Source organism: Dipodomys spectabilis, unplaced genomic scaffold, assembly GCF_019054845.1.
Source record: "Dipodomys spectabilis isolate Male_0828 unplaced genomic scaffold, ASM1905484v1 ptg000089l, whole genome shotgun sequence".
NCBI classification, from domain to species: Eukaryota; Metazoa; Chordata; class Mammalia; order Rodentia; family Heteromyidae; genus Dipodomys; species Dipodomys spectabilis.
In genome coordinates, this window is record NW_024870766.1 from 1,907,323 (window position 1) to 1,925,175 (window position 17,853).

The 17,853-nt window shown below is 34.4% G+C and overlaps 1 protein-coding gene across 5 annotated transcripts in view; it reads left to right on the plus strand.

Annotated features, from left to right (window-relative positions):
• Positions 1–17,853, plus strand: part of Sgce (sarcoglycan epsilon) — a 76,119-nt gene that overhangs the window by 44,357 nt on the left and 13,909 nt on the right. For 3 of the 5 annotated variants that reach the window (XM_042684739.1, XM_042684735.1, XM_042684736.1), the window contains 2 exons: positions 13,144–13,306; positions 16,075–16,286. In XM_042684739.1, the coding sequence (XP_042540673.1) occupies positions 13,144–13,306; positions 16,075–16,286 (375 nt within the window). Of the gene's footprint in view, positions 1–13,143; positions 13,307–16,074; positions 16,287–17,208; positions 17,236–17,853 lie in introns of all 5 variants that reach the window. The other 2 variants (XM_042684734.1, XM_042684738.1) reach the window with 1 other exon arrangement.

The window sequence follows — 17,853 nt, forward strand, 5'->3', positions numbered from 1 at the left end:
GATACTGGGGATCTTTACAAAAAGAGGTTGATAACCAAAGTTTTCAGTTAAATAGATCACACTTACTGTAGACTAAAGGGAAGCCTGCATAGAGGAAGGACTTCATGCATTGGTTCTGAGATTTGAGGTGACCCAATGAATTCCATGTTCCTTGACGAGGAGACATAATAAGTTAGAGGGGAAGAAACATGAGCAAATTCTTACTGAACTTAGTCTTTAAGTCTCTTAAATCTTTGAGGAATAGCCACATTTCTTTTTTCAATAAGGACACGTGGATCGCATTTCTTGCTGTTCTTGTTGAGTTTTTATTTTTCTTGTTTTTATGTGTTTGGTGCCTGATACTGAAGCTTGAACTCAGGGCCACCTGCTCTCGCTTAGCTTTTTCGCTTAAGGCTAGCACTCTACCACCTGAGCCACATACCTCTATTTCTTCATTTTTGCTTCTCAACTAGAAATCTCTCAGATTTGTCTGCCTAGGTTGGCTTTGCACTGTGATCTTCAGATTTTAGCCTCCTAAGTAACTAGGATTAAAGGTGTGAGCCACTAGCACCAGCTGTTTTGATTTAGGATTGAGGAAGTTCAATGTAAAACTCAGTGCTCTGGATTTGTAATTATTAATTCCATACATTGTTGTTTTTTCCTTTGGTAATTTAGTCATTTGATTATGCACTTTTATTATAATCTCATAAATCTTTAGTTCTTTATTTTTATCCTATTGTTTAATTGATGAATTACAGATATATACAAAATAGAAGGATGAGGAGAAAAACAGAAAGGTACTATTGCTTTTGAGACCTTGAGAGCCTGTAACATACATGAACATAGCTCTTTAAAGCTGTCTGAAATCTCTTATAGGCATCCATAAAGAACAAAATAGATTAATGAGTTGGACAACTAAGGAAAAAAGATCATCGCATTGTATCAGGTTACTGCTAACACCCTGAAGCACCGTATTTTGTCCATCAATAGCCTTGTTCTTACTTAATAATATACCACATCTCATTAATTTGTCCACTTTTGAAAATTTGAAAACATGATAAGATAAAAAAGTAAAGAGGATTCTCATTTCACTTCCCTAATTATTTAAACTTCTGCATATTAAAAAGCTAACTTAAACTAAACCATGAGAATCATAGCATTAGCGTGTACAGCATAACATTTTATTAAAAAGATATAATACGTTCAAAGTTACTGATTCTACAAAAAAACTTTTTTTAAAAACCTATACAATAATCTAATAACCTACTGTTCTTTTTAAAATTTTTATTTTATTGTAAAGATGCTCTACAGAGGGGTTACAGTTACATGAGTAAGGCAATGAGTACATTTCTTGTCAAGCATTGTTATCCCTTCCCTTCTTGTTCCCCTACTATCCCTTCCCCTCCCTACCAGCCTCACCCGCTCCCCCCCCCACCTGAAGTTGTAAAGTTCATTTCCAATATACTGTCTTGTAGGTATCATTGTTACTATGGGTCATCCTGTGTCCTGGTTTCAGCTTTTTGTTATTCCCCTTCCCCTCCCCAAATTAGGCAGATGTATATACAAAGATGCAGGGTACCAGAATCAAGTACAGTGACAACAGGGGGGAAGAACATACAAAGGAAACAAAAATCACACAGTGTATTAAAACAACAACAACAAAGACCTCTTATGTCCATATCTTGGAGTTCATTTCAATGAGCAACATCTTTTTTTTAATTGTTTTTTATTGTGAAAATAATGTACAAAAGGGTTACAGTTACATGAGCAAGGTAATGAGTACACTTCTTATCCAGCATTGTTGCCTCCTCCTTTGTTTTTCCCCTACCATCCCTTCCCTCCCATCTCCTCAGCTACACCCCCCCCCACCCCTGCCTAAATTGTAAAGTTCAGTTTTCAACATAGCGCTTTGTACATCTCATTGTTGCAATGGATCAACCTGTATCCCTATTTCAAAAAAATTTTTCCCCTGCCCCTCCCCAATTACACCAACATCAAATATAGTGAAAACAGGAGTTATACCATGGAGGAGGGACATACAAAGCAACAAAAAAAAAATCACATGGTACCTTATAAATACGTTAGAAACAATAGCAAGGAAGAAAAAAACCACTTGTGTCTCTATCTTGGGATTCATTTCACTTAACATCATCTTATCTGACCTTTTCTGCTTGTCCCAGACATATACTTATTGCAAATAAGGGCAACCATGGGACCTATGTTTCTTTGGGTCTGTCTAACTTCACTTAATTCTTTCCAAGTCTTTCCATTTCCTAACAAATGGGGCAATGTCATTCTTTCTGATGGATCATCTTATATGGTCATATGTACATAGCTTTTGAGCTTTTCTGCTCATCTGATAAAATTATCCTATACGTATACTAATTATTGCAAATGAGGGAAACTATGGGACATATATTTCTTTGGGTCTGGCTTACTTCACTTAATATGATTTTTTTCTGAGTTTTAACCTGTATAATGCTGTTCATTCATCCATTCGTTCATCCAGAAGTTAGGCTCCCTGAGGACAAAGGCAAAGACTAGGTTGAAGAATGATTAAAGAAATGCTTTACCCCCATGGAAGATACTTTCCTTAGTGACTAGAACTAGAGTTGTAGCAATGTGATAGAACTGTGACCTGTGTTCGTAAGTTATTTCAGAGTAGATGTTAGAGATTAATGATGGATTGAACTGCAGCGAGAAGGAGAGAAGTCAAAGGTGATGGTGCTTGGGTTCATGACTTGAGCATCTGGGGTTGCCAATCACTTGGGGGAAGGAGATAGAGGAAACAGGTGGAGGTAGTGTGGGGTGATGATGAGCTCAGTTTGGAACACATTAAGTTTGAGAAGTTTATGGATGGTCCAAGTAGAGATGAAAATAATTTGGCAGTGTGTGTCAACTATCATAAAAATGTTTCCACTTCTAGCCATCTCTTTTAAGACAGTAACATTAAAGAATCTGTACATAGTCTTTGCAATATTATTTATAACATCAAAAAATTGGAAGCAACTACCAGTCCAACTCTAAAATAATTGCTGAATAAATCATGTACACTTAAAAATTATATTGCCATAAAACTATAATTACAAAGACTACAATATGGAAAATGCTTATAAGCATTAAATGGAGAAGCAAGATACAAAATTATATTTTAGAGATGATTGCAATTAGACTAAAATATATGCATTTGAAAAATATTCTGAAAGGTACGTTGGAAAATGAAAATAGTTATCTTGGTAATATAAATGAAATTTTTATATCCCAACTTTTCTGTAATGTTTTCATATTGCTTTGCCTCCATCAGAAAGAATGACATTGCCCCATTTGTTAGGAAATGGAAAAACTTGGAAAAAATTATATTAAATGAAGTAAGCCAGGCCCAAAGAAATGTAGGTCCCATGGTTTCCCTTATTTGCAATATCTAGTATATGTATGAGTCAAGCGGAAAAGGTCAGATAATGTGATGTCAGGAAAATGAATCTTTAGATATGTATTGTAATGTTTTTTTCTTTCATGCATGTGTTTCTAACACATTTATAAGATTATCTCTTTGTTGCTTTGTATGTCCCTCCCCCACAGTATAACCCCTGCTTTCACTATATTTGATGTCAGTATAACTTGTGGAGGAGATGGGGAAAAACCAGTTGTTTAAGGATACAGGTGGACCTGTTGCAACAATGAGAAGTACAAGTTGTCATGTCCAAAACGAGCTTTACAACGTCGGTGGGGGGGGGGGGGGCCCGGGGAGGAAGGGGGGAGAAGGAGAAGGATTGGGATTAGGGGGGGAGGGGGGAGGCTGGGAAGGGAGGTGAAGGGTAAACAAAGGAGGAGGCTGCAATGCTTGGTAAGAAATGTACGCATTATCCTGCCCATGTAATTGTAACCCCTCTGTACAGTATGTTCACAAATAAAATAAAATTAAATTAAAAAAAATAATTTAAAGGGAAAATTTCAAAGCACCAAAAATCTTATGCCAATTTATATTATTTTTAAATGAATTAATTTAAACTCTTAGTAATTATAAATGCAAATTGCTGTCATATTTAGACAAGAGGGCTGTTAACAGTCTGCGAAACATCCATTTGTCTTTATATTTACAAACATTCACAATAATCAAGAAAAAGTAATAGTGTTGGTCAGGTATTTGACATGGGTATAGAAATTGATTTTACTTGAAGCTTAAAAGTTACTTGTTTTAACTAGATTATATCTTAATTCACAAACATCTAAATACTTTCCAATGGATTCTCATTTCTACTTTTATTCTGACTTTTTTATTTTATTTTCAATTTCAGTCCAATTTACTATTTGTTTCCTGGGTACAGTGGCTCATGCCTGTAACCCCAGCTATTTGTTAGGTAGAAACAGGAAGATCATGTCCAACACAGCAAAGACTTAGTGAGACTTTATCTCAACAAATAAGCTAAGTATAACTCTGTTCCCAGGTACCATGATAGAGGAAGCAAGAAGATCCTCTTTTCAAGTTCAGCCTAAGCAAAGTTAGTGAGGTTCTGAGCTGGAAGGCAAACTAAAAGAAAAATCATTTGAGGCATGGCACATGTAGTAGAATACTTGCTGAGCAAACATGAGGCCCTGAGCTTAAACCCCGGGACTGTGAGTGTGCATGCACATACACACACATTCCTCCACACACACACACACACACACACACACACACACATGAATTTTTTAAATTTAATTTAATTCTGTTGTAAAGTTGATGTACAGAGGGGTTACAATTACATAAGTAAGGTAATTAATACATTTATGGTCAAACATTGTTACCCTACCCTCATTTTTCTCCCACTTTTCCTCTTCTCTCCCTACCGCCCTAATTGTAAAGTTCATTTCCAACACAGTGCCTTGTGAGTATTGCTGTTGCATTGGTTCATCCTTTGTCCTTTGTTTCACCATTTTGTTATTCCCTTTCCCTTCCTCAAATCAGATGAACGCACAGGGTACCAGAATCAGAAACACTGATGACAGGTGATAAACCAAAGAGGAGAAGAAAAAAAAAAAGAAAGAAAAAAAGAAAAAAGAAAAGAATTTTAGAGCACAGTTCTTAGGCTTGGCCTTGACCTAATACTTACATTGACATAGCTTTGAACTTTAGTGCTATACTTATTTCATCTCACTTGTTAAAATAATAGCTTTATTAAAAGATAATTTACATTTCATACAGTTCATGTATTTAAAATGTAGTTTAATATTTTTAGGAAATTCACAATTTATCAATAATTTTAGAGCATTTTGATCATCTCAGATATCTCCATCCCCATTTCTGTACCAATTAGCAGTATTCTACATCGCTCTTGACTCCTGGAAACTAATTTACTGGATGTCTCTATATATTTTGTTATTAACATATCAATGAATAATTTTATTATGACAGTTTTAGTTTCACTCATGTTATGGGATGCATCAATATTTCATTTATTTCTCTCTATTATATATAGTATATGTTTATATATTTAAATATACATATATAAATTACATGTAATAAGTTGCCTGTTGTATGATATACTACCTTTTGTTTATCCATTTGTACCTTTCTACACTATAATATTCCTGTCAACATTCATATCTGTTACAGACATGTGTTTTCATTTCTCTTAGGTATATCCCTATGAATAGAATTCCCAAGTCACATGATAACTCAGTATTTAACTTTTTGATGACCTGCTAGACTGTTTTGTTGTACCACCTTACATTCCATCAGCAGAATAGGAAGGTTTCAATTCTTCTGAGGGTGGGAACCTTTTTCCTGCCCAGAGCAATTTAGATATTAATAACATAGCACATGCCATATAAAGTATCAATACAGGAAGATAGGCTGAGGGAAGCCTCCCAAGAAGCACTGGGTGTCCACCCTGGCCTGTATCAAGTGATTTCACTGCTCTTGGATGTCCTCATGTTCAGACATTCCCCATCCCTGCCAGGATTCTCACCATCACTAGGTATTATCTCTGCCTTTTTGATGTTAGTTATCCTAGTAAGAATGAAGTAAATGGGTTTGATTTCAATTTCAATCATAGTTAGTGATGTTAAGCACTTATTTGTATTTCTTCTTTGGAGGTATGTATATTCATATCCTGTTAAATGATGAGACTCCTTTACATTTTCTCCCAGATGTCTTAGACTTTCTCAACACTTCTTAGCACATACAGATTTACAAATGTTTTCTCATTCTGCCATAATATTGGCTCGCTTGATGTTGGTCTTTGAGGCATAAAATATTTTCATTTTTATAAAGTTCAGCTCATCTAGTTTTTCCTTTATTGCTTGAGCTTTTGATGTTATAGTTAAGAAAACATTGTCTAATCCATGCCACAGAAATTTAGGGCTTTTTCCTTTAGAGTTTATTAGTTTGAGTTCTTATATTTAAGCCACAGTCATATACTTTAAAGTATATTGTCTTCAGAGAATTTTTAGGCTTACAGAGAAAAACCATACAGAGAATACATACGTTTTGCATCTACTTAGTGTCTCCACATGTACATAGAATACCCATTATCAATTTCTTCCACCAAATAAATAGTAAGAAGAGTGATAGGAATCATAAGGTAGGAGTATGTCTAGTTTTCTAAGAAACTACCTAGCTTTCTTCCAATATCATATTGCTTGCTTTCAGACCAGTTCTAAAAGAAAGCTTCGATTTTTCCACATCCTTGCCACTGTTGGTAGTGATCTGAATTTTGGCCATTCATGGTATTGCATTGTCTTACCATATATTTCCCTTGTGATACGTGATGTTGAACTTTTTTTCATGCTTATTTGCCATCAGTATATCTACTTCAGTAAGGTAGCTGTTGAGACCTTTGGCGTGTGTGTGTGTGTGTGTGTGTGTGTGTGTGTGTGTGTGTATGTGCGCGGGCGCGCACACATCCATACGCGCACTCCTGTGTGCCATTCTAAGACTTGAATTCCAGGTCTAGGCAATGTCCCCAAGCTCTTTTGCTAGGATTTTACCACGTGAGCCACAGATCCACTTCTAGCTTTTTGTGGTTAATTAGAGATAAGAGTCTCACCAACTTTTCCTGCCCTGGATGGCTTTGGACGGTGATACTCAGATCTCAGCCTCCTGAGTAGGTAGGATTACAGGTATGAGCCACTGGCATCAGGCTCTTTGACTCAGTTTTAAATCACATTTTTTGTTCATTTCTGGCCTAAGAGTTTATTATATATTTTGGGTAACAGTTTCTTATGAGATACATGTTTTCTCTCAGCACTTTTCACAGCGAGCATTAATTTTCTTGCCAATTTCTGTTTCACAAATTATACATCTATTGTATCTAAACACTCCATGTAGTTTTTGAGTATTGTCTTCTAGGAGTTTTACAGTCTTACACTATTTAATTTCTGACCCATTTTTGAATAAATATTTGTAAATTATGTAAGACTTGTATACATATTTTACTTTTGAATGCATATATCCAATTACTCAAGCACTATTCGTTGAAAAAGATTAAATTTTTCCAGAGTGTATTATCTTTGCTCCTTCGAAAACTAACTGATCTTTATTAGTTAACTATATTTTGGTCTATTTCTGGGGTCTCTCTCTTGTCCGTTAATCTATTAGACTGTTCTTTCACTGGTATCACATTGTCTTGATTGCTATATCTTGAAGTGTGACAGTATTGATCTTCCAAGTTTGTTCTGCTTCAATATTGTTTGGATAACTTGGTCTTTTGCCTTTCCACATAAACTTTAATCTCAGTTGGTCAGTGTTCACAAAACAGTTTTCTGAGATTTTGATCGAAATTAACCTTATAAATTAGTTTGGAAAGAACGTACATCTTAATAATATAATGAGTCTCCCTATCTGTGAAGGTGAAATTTCTTAACTTTGGTTTTGTTCTCCGATTTCTCTCATCAGAGTTTTAAGTTTTTGTTATGTCAGTTCTGAGTTTATTTTGCACATTTTTGGGTAGTATCTATGGATATAGTTTTATTTCTTCCTTCTACATATGCATACACTTTGTTTTTTCTTCTTATTGCACTAGCTGGGATTTCCAGAATAGAGTTGCAAAATAGTGAGAGGTGACATCCTTGTTCTTGAGGTAGTAGCAAAGTTCTGAGTTTCTCACCATTTTGTTAAATATTAGCTGTAAGGTTTGGAGGATTTATTTATTTTGGTAGACAATCTATATTAAGTTGAGAACGTTTTCCTCTATTTCTTGTTTACTAAGAATTCTTCATGCACATGTTAAACTTTGTCAAATGCTTTTCTTCATCTGTTAATTAGGTCATATGATTTTTTTCTATAGCCCATGGATGTGATATATTAATTTATTTTCAAATAGTAAAGTAGCTTTGCTTGATTAGGACAAATCCTACCTTGTCATCATTTATAATTTAAATACATTATTGAATCGAATTTGCTAGTATTTTGTTGAGAACTTTTGACCTCTGTTTTTAATGTATTAGTCTTTTATTTTCTTGCAATATCTTTGTCTCATTTTTATATTAAGGTGCAGACCTCATAAAATGCTTTATTTCTTAGCTTCTGTTCTCTGAGAGAGATTGTAGAAAAGCTGGTATAATTTCTTCCTCAAATGGGTGGTTAAATTGAAGTGTATGGGCCTGGTGCTTTCTGTATCCAAGTTCATTAATTATTGCTTGAGTTTCTTTGCTAGATGAAGGCCTGCTCTGATTATCTATTTCTTATATGAATTTCATGAGATTGTGTCTTTCAAAGAATTGTTCTATTCATCAGTGTTATCTAATCTGTGGGTGTAGCTACATTTCTTGATTATCCTTTAATGTCCACAAGATCTCTAATGATGTCCTTTTCATGATATTAACAATATTAATACTTCTCTCTGTGTTTCTTTCTTTTTCAGTTTGTCTCTGTCTGTCTCTCTGTTTTATTCTCTGTCTTTTTTCCTTGGTTTATGAATTTTATTTTTTTCCAAAGACAAATTTGCATTTTCATGACTTCTTTCTTTTCAAATTTTTTTTGTATCCAATTTAACTTCTTCTCTAATTTTTATTGTTTCCTTTCATATGCATACTTAATTTGCTGTTCTTTTTCAATTTTCCTAAATTGGAAATAGGTGACTGAGTTTTAGATATTTCTTCTTTTTTAAAAAATATGTTCACTCATTGCCATTCTAAGTACTACCTTCGCTATATGCTACAAATTGATAAGATAGGACTTTACTTTCATTTGGTTACAAATATTCTTAAATTTATCTTGAGATTTCTTCTTTGACCTTTGTGTTTTTAAGATGGTGCTTAATTTCCAAACACTTTGGGAGCTTACTGGTTATCCTTTGATACTGATTTTTAATTGATTTAATTGGGCATAGGTCACGTGATTTGTATTCTTTCAAATTTAATAAGTTGTGTTTTGGCCCAGAATGTTGATTAATGTGCTTTGTTATGCAAGAAGAATGTTTATTCTGTTATTGTTATTTAGTAATATGGTCTATTGATTCTGTTCATCTAATTAATGATATAGTTGAATCCAACTATACTCTTACTCATTATCTACCTGCTGGATGTATCTCTTTCTGATAGAATAATATTGAGCTCTCCAACTAAAATAGTAGATTCATCATTTCTTCCAGTTTTACTCATGTTTTTTGATATTTTATTAATAAGTATGTAATGCTTTTTAGATTTTTTTCATATCAGTATACCCTTCTTTTCACTTGAAAAATTTCCTTGGTCTGCTCTGAGATTCTTTATTATTTTTCCCCCACACCACCACTGCTCCTCCTCCTCCTCCTTCCTGTGTGTGTGTGTGGTGTGTGTGTGTGTGTGTGTGTGTGTGTGTGTGTGTGTGTGTGTGTACTGAAAATTGAACCCAGTGCCCTATGAATACTAACACTGGCTCTGTTATACAGCTGTATCCCTAGCCTTGTTCTCACTTTCTTTTTATAAATGTTAGCATGGCATATATTTTTCTATTCATTTATTTTTACATAGATGTATTTTGTTTTTTTAAATACATTTATGGTAAACAGCATGTAGTTAGCTCTTGTTTTCTTAAGTCTTATAGTTGGTATTTTTTATTAGTGCATTAGACCATTATTGTTTAAAGTGATTTTTGATATGGTTGAATTATTACTTACCAATAATTTTGTTGCTAATTTTTATTTGTGGGCCTTACCCTTAGCCCTATTTTTATTTATTATTAATTAATTAATCATTCAGTTAATTAATTTTGTCATTTGTGAGTCTTGAACTCGCGCGTGGGCTCTGTCCCTCAGCTTTTCAGCTCAAGGCTAGCTCTCTGCTACTTGAGGCACAGCACCACTTCTGGTTTTCTGGTGGTTAATTGGTGATAAAGAGTCTCACGGACTTTCTTGCTTGGGCTGGCTTTGAACTGTGATCCTCAGATCTCAGCCTCCTGAGTAGCTAGGATTATAGGCGTGAGCCACTGGCACCCAGCTCCTTAGCCCTATTTTTTGTACATTTTTTATTATAAAAATGCTGTACAGAGATGTTACAGCTACATGAGAAAGGTCATGAGTACATTTCCTATTGAGCATTGTTGCCTCCTCCTTTGTTTTCCCCCTACCATCCCTTCCCTCCCACCTCCACAGCTATACCCCCCACCCCACTGAAACTGTAAAGTTCGTTTTCAACATAGTGTCTTGTACATCTCATTGTTACAATGGGTCAACCTGTATCCTTATTTAAGCATTTTGTTTTTTCCATTTCCCTCTCTTAATTAGAGAAATGTATATACAAGATGCAGGGCCCCTACATTAAGTACAGTGAAAACAGGGGTTATACCGTGGGGGAAGAGCATACAAAGAAACAAAAAATAATCACATGGTACATTATAAATACATAAGAAACAATAGCAAGGAAGAAAAAAACCACTTGTGTCCCTATCTTGGGGTTCATTTTGCTTAACTTCATCTTATATGGTATATGTACATAGTTTTTTGCCTTTTCTGCTTGTCCTACACATGTACCAGTTACTGCAAATAAGGGAAACCATGGGACCTATTTTTCTTTGGGCCTGGCTTACTTCATTTAAATATAATTTTTTCCAAGTCTTTCCATTTCCTAACAAATAGGGTGATGTCATTCTTTCTGATGGAGGCATAGAATTCCATTGTGTGTATGTGTGTGTGTGTGTGTGTGTGTGTGTGTGTGTGTGTGTGTGTGTGTGTGTATGTATATATACATATATATATACATATATATATATACATATATATATATACATATATGTATATCACATTTTCTTTATCCACTCATCTACTGAGGGGCATCTGGGTTGGTTCCATATCTTAGCTATGGTAAATAATGCTGTGATAAACATAGTTGTTCTGGTAGCCTTAGTGTGGCCTTGTTTGTGATCATTTGGGTAAATGCCCAAAAGTGGGATTGCTGGTTCATACGGGAGTTCTATGTGGAGTCTTTTGAGGAACCTCCATACTACTTTCCAAAGTGGTTGAACAAGTTTACACTCCTACCAACAATGCAGTAGGGTTCCCTTCTGGCCACATCCCTTCCAGCATCTGTTTTTATTAGATTTCTTGATTATAGCCATTCTAACTGGGGTAAGGTAGAATCTGAATGTTGTTTTGATTTGCATTTCTTTTATGGCTAGAGAGGTTGAGCATTTCTTCATGTGTCTATTGGCCATTCTTATTTCCTCTTCAGAGAAGTTTCTCTTTAAGTCTTTAGCCCACTTATTTATTGGGCAGCTGTTTCTTTGAGGATTTGTTGTTGGGGGATTTAATTTTTTGAGTTCCAGGTAGATTTTAGATATGAGACCCTTGTCCATTGTATGGCTAGTGAAAATCTTGTCTCAATCTGTGGGCTTTCTATTGATCTTGCTAGCTCTGTCCTTTGCCATGCAGAAGCTCTGCAATTTCATGCAATCCCATTTGTCCAACCTTTTTTTGATTTGTTGTGTTTCTGAGTCACTATTAAGAAAATTTCTTAGCCCTATCTTTGTTGTCACCTAGTTTTGTGTTTTTTTACCTTGTTTGGTTTTAATTAGGTATTTTATATGATTTTTTTCCTGTTTAAGCTAATAGTTTAATAACTATTAACTAATAATATTTTAATAACTTATTTCTGGATTCTCGTTTTATTCCAGTGATCTGTTTCTATGTGAGCATCAAAGCTTTCAGTGAGTTTTCAAATCATGAGTTATGAGTCTTCAAAATGTGTTCTCTTAATTGTAATTTTCCTTGTCTAATTTGGGTTTTTTAATTATCCTATGAATTTTAGGGTCAGTTTGTTAATTTCTACAAAGAAGGCAGCTGGAACATAGATGGTTTCAGTTCCTTTTATAAGTAACTATAGTATTATCATTAAGATAAGTAATATTTAATTATAGTAATGTTTGTTTTTCTATTTTTTTTGAAAACCCAGTGAGATTCTGTCTTCTCAAGCTGCTTTAAGGCTGCTTACATGCTACCGTCACGAGTCTCTTTTGTATGATGTAATCTTGTTAGCTAATTAAATAAGGCTCTTTCCTCATATTTGCTAGGATACTTGCCAAGTAAATGCATAATACACATATACATGTACCTATATATCTGCCATGTTTGTAGTTTCCATATCATAGTTTTTCTCCTTTAACTTCCGAGGTAATATTATTGAGAGGCCTTCTGCTGAGAGACTACGGGCCTTCTGCTGAGAGGCTACGTGCCGTGGACTTGTACACTAGGAAAACTCATAGACAAACTGTTGGGTGAAATAGCAATCTCTGTCTAGATCTCTGTATTTCCAGGTATAATATTACAATCTTAGTATAAGGAAATCAAATGAAGATTTTTTTCTTTACTTATAATTACTTCTTCAGAGCTAAGATTGTTTATCTAGCAGTTTTGCCTTTAAAATTCAAGGTAAAATTTAATGTGGATAGTTTACCAAATATAATAAACAGACTATGGGACATCAATTTTGAATGAAATAAAAGAAGATGAAATGAAATTTCTATAAAATAACATAGAATGGAGACAGCCTCTGGTACACCAAGGCAACTCAGTAAATATTGGCTGAATAAAGGAATGAATGAAAGAAAAGCCTCCATGAATCACTGCTTTTAAAGCATAGGCCTCTACCTTAGGGAAGATTCTAGCTAATCCCTCAATTCAAAAGGATAAATCCTGCTTTCAGGGTAGATTGTTTTTCAGTGTTTTCAATTTTCTTAAAGGATAACTTGAGAGTTTCACATTTTTACAGTGTTTATGTCATGGTTGGTGCCGATGTCCCATTTTCTTCTTGTTTACGAGAAGTTGAAAATCCACAGAATCAGTTGAGATGCAGTCAAGAAATGGAGCCTGTCATAACATGTGATAAAAAATTTCGTACACAATTTTACATTGACTGGTGCAAAATTTCATTGGTGAGTATTTTATTTTGTTTTTGCAAATGTTATTAGGGGCTGATGTGGCTGGACATACATAACATTTGACTAAAACCTGAGTTGCTTTTACAAACAAATCCTGGGTTTACTCTGTTAACTACAATGGACTTCCTTGACTTTAGGATTTGGCCAATTCATTGACAGTGTATCCACTTAGGAAATAGTATCTCCACTTTTGTACTTATTCTACCCTTGATTAGTTGCTGAGACTGGATTAGCTTGGCAGGTGGTCCAAATGAACTCCTTGGGCATGCAGGTGGCTGTTAAATCAGCACAGATTATGGAGTCGGTGTGGTATGTGAAAAAATGTCTTAAATGTGCTGCCACTCCCCCACTTTGGAAGGAAAGAACAGAGAATAGTAAATCTGAAAGCAAATCCATATTTATGCTACAATTCAACATTTTGGAAACTTGTAATCATAGGAAATGTTTAAGGGACAATTCCTAGTGAGAAAACTTACAATGCCTTGCCCATAACCTTAAAGACAAATGCATAAACATTCAATGTGTCTTTCCTAATCACTATTTAGTTTGCATGATAATAGCATTAGGAAAAGCAGAGTGGTTCATATATATATATATATATATATATATATATATATATACACACACACACATATATATATTGTATTTGCAATACTTTATATAAATGTCTACCGTATTGTGTTTTCTCTTGTGTATCTTTATAAATATTTTGATCCAGTTATCTGGAAGACAGGGAAGTTGTTTTTAGTTCTTTAATAACCATTAGATTTAGCTTATATCAGTTCTTTGTGATAGATGGTGAGTGAGCTAAATCTAAGTTTAAAGTTGACATTTGAACAGAGTTACTGATACTTAAATATAACTGTCACTTCACATTTTAGAGAGCCAATTACAGGCAGCTTTCCAGGATCCAGTAGTGGAGAACATATTACTCATAATACAACATTTAGTACCCCCTGTGGCTTTTTGCCTTGGACCCCTCCCCTCATGTCCTTTGCATCTTAGAAAAATAATGCCATTTCTACGCCTTCTTAAGTCAAATTATTTCCTTGTTGTGGTTCATGTATATTATAAGTAAATGTTAAATTTTAAAACTCACTGTTGTTCAGTCATGGTGCTAATTGTACAAGTGTATGAAAGACTGAACAGCTGTGATCATAACTTAAATAGATTGGTCTCACTAGAGTCAGGAGACTGTATACGCTACCATGACCATTTTAATTGTGTTTGAACCATAGCATGGGTTTAGGTTTAGGAACAGTGTTCTAATTTCTAAAAGTTTTAAAATTAACTTAAATGTGCTTTCAGATTTTAATTTTTGCAGTAACATTTTATAAGTAGGATTTTATAAATTTTATAAATAGACTTTTCATACATGCACACACATCTGTTTATATGCCACTTTTCATCACAAAGACCTTAGGAGGTTTCAGCAAAAGAATCATACAATAAACAATAAGATATTAAAAATGGAAAAATTTGGGCTTAAACTTAAAAAAATGTGTAAGCTCATATTTGATAAATAAACTTCCTAATATCCAGGATTTTAAAAGGTAAAAATGAGACTTTTCCCCTATCAGTTATTTCAGTTCATATTCTTTAAAAGAAGACAATATGTTAATTCCTTCACTGCAAATAAAGGCTTTACTAGCACCGTATTACTAACAAAATACTTCAAGTAGTGTTTCAGGAGAGGATGAGGATATTAAATAATGACACAAATAGTAATTCTCTCCAACAATTTTTTTTTTTGGGTCCAGTCGTGGGGCCTGAACTCTGGGCCTGGGCACTGTCCCTCAGCTCTTCAGCTCAAGGCTAGCGCCCTACCACTTGAGCCACAGCGCCATTTTCGGCTTTTTTCTTTTTTCTTATGTGGTGCTAAGGAATTGAACCCAAGGCCTCAGGCATGCAAGGCAAGCGCTCTACCACTGAGCCATCTTCCCAGCCCCCTCTCCCCAACAATTTTTTGTAATAGCAACTGTAAGTTAAAAATTGTACTTGGCTACTTTTTTTAATGTCCTTAAATAAAAACCTTAGTATAATTATATGCAATTCAGTGAATGCAATTCAATTAACATGGACATAAATTAACATAGTGTAAGTGTACATTTTTTTGATTCTGGGATAGAATTTCATAAAACTACAGCATTGGATAGGTTCCATCTTCCATCCATTATTTTTCCTAAAAATTAGTTGTTAGTTGGATGGCAGAAAGATTAAGAATAATACACTTGGAAATTTTCCTTTGTTTCTTTTCTCTTTCTTCTTTCTCCTTTCATCAACCTTACAATCCGTACCTGCAAATCTGTTTACTAGCCAGTTTGTGGTCCTTTCACATCTGTACTAGAGTTGGTTACGAGGAAAAAAGAAATTTATGTAGTAATATGAAAAGAACTTTCATGAAGTAAACAAAAACTCTACACATGCATGCACAGATGTATGTCTACATACTCATGTGTATATAAGTAGATGTTGATATTCAAGAATCATGAACACATATATTCTGTTTGTTTACAAGAATGTGGGGGGGTATATATTATAGAAAGTACAGAGTAAACAGGCCAAGATAAAGCCTCATTACTTTGATTCATTACCTCTCCCTAGCTCTAATAAATAACGACATATTCAGAGAAATAAAGTAGTTGGAAGTAATTGGCTTTTTCAAGTAGTTTGTCAAAGAATGTTCTGCTGTGTCTGGATCTTAAAATCTTATAATGTTCGTAGTTAATAATTCAATATGTAATTGTCTTCTTTTATATCAGGTTGATAAAACAAAGCAAGTATCCACGTATCAGGAAGTGATCCGTGGAGAGGGGATTTTACCTGATGGTGGAGAGTACAAACCCCCTTCTGACTCTTTGAAAAGCAGAGACTATTACACGGATTTCCTCATTACCCTGGCTGTGCCCTCAGCAGTAGCCCTGGTCCTTTTTCTAATACTTGCGTATATCATGTGCTGCCGACGGGAAGGAGTGTGAGTACTTTAAAACACTACTAACGAATTGGAGAGCCTGCCAAGATAACATAGATGATTCCATTTAATGCAGAGTTTCACTTAGTTTGTTAAACACTTGATAAATGATTGAAATTGTGTTTAAACTGCAGTACTTTAAAATGAATTAAAATAGTTCTGAGTGTAGCAAATCAAATTAGGGGCTATAATTACTTTATTCAAAAATTATTAAGGCTAGATGTAAATTCACACTGGCAAACCACTCCCAAGAATAACTGAGGCTAGATACAGTGATTATGCAAGGCATCGTGGGGGAGCAGAGATTGGGCTCTATTGACATTATAATTGCACTCTAAATACCTAAATTACCTTAGACAGCTTGATCAAAAATGATGGCCAAAATTCTTCTTGCAGTCATGCAGCTGTGAAACAGGGCAACACAATCTAAATCCTTAAAATACATTTTTAAAAAATCCTTAGGAGCAAATTAATGAAAATAAGGTATTATTTAAGCAATGAGTCTTCATTTCATGAGTAGTTAGTACTTTCAGAACATGATGTTAGTTAAGATAACCTCCCAAGATTACCTGGAAGTCAGGATGATAAAGCCAGGGATTAAAAATAATAACAAAGCAGCAAGTAACAAACTCTTTCATTTTTACATGTAGTCTGATTTCATTATGTCATTGAATTGATTTCATTCAGAAGCTTGATTCTCAATCTCCATTTTTTCCCATTTTCTGTGTGTTTCTCATCAATATTCCATTGCTGTATGTGTCCTCATGCAAGTAATATCATAAACCTGGTGGCAAATGCTGCCTGGTTGCGTAGAAAAGTCACGACATCAGCATTTCCACATCATGCAAGGTCCCATGAGCGTATAGTCTTAATGTTCCAAATATCAATGCTATTATTTAATTCATAAATTTTGTTTTGTTTCTAGGGAAAAGAGAAACATGCAAACACCAGAGTAAGTGTCTTCTTTCCTGTTAATTTCTGTGTCATTGTTTTTGCCACTCTTCAGTTGCCATGGTGCTCCACAATTGTGTCATGCTTCCTTTTCATCCATCATCTTTCATAGTAGTTTATTTCATAAACGTGAAAGCTGCTTTCTAAATAGAGTTATTTAGGAGGGAGAGGAACTACACATAAAAAGGGGTTGAAAACTAAGATTACCTAGATTAAAAAATAAAACCTAAAATATTTCACACTCAGAATATTAACTTGCCAATTACATCATGTGACTTCCAAATCTGCATTTCTATAAACCAGAGAACAGATGAAAAGACCTTTCATACAAGTTTTCCTGAACCTACAGTAATAACCTTCCATAAAATGAAAGTTCTGTGAGTATTTATAAATGCCCACCAGTAGCAATAATATAAAAGCTGTGGTAGTTTGATCTTAATCATAGAAAATAAATAGAACACTAGTTTGTGACTTAGGGTTTAATATTAACACAATACTTCATAACTTAGTTTAATTTGAGCTTTATGTACTTTGCAATCAGTTTATAATTTTCAGCTCTGCTATGTTAAAAGTCTACGAGACATGATCACCTTCTGAGATAATTTGTAGAATGTTCAAA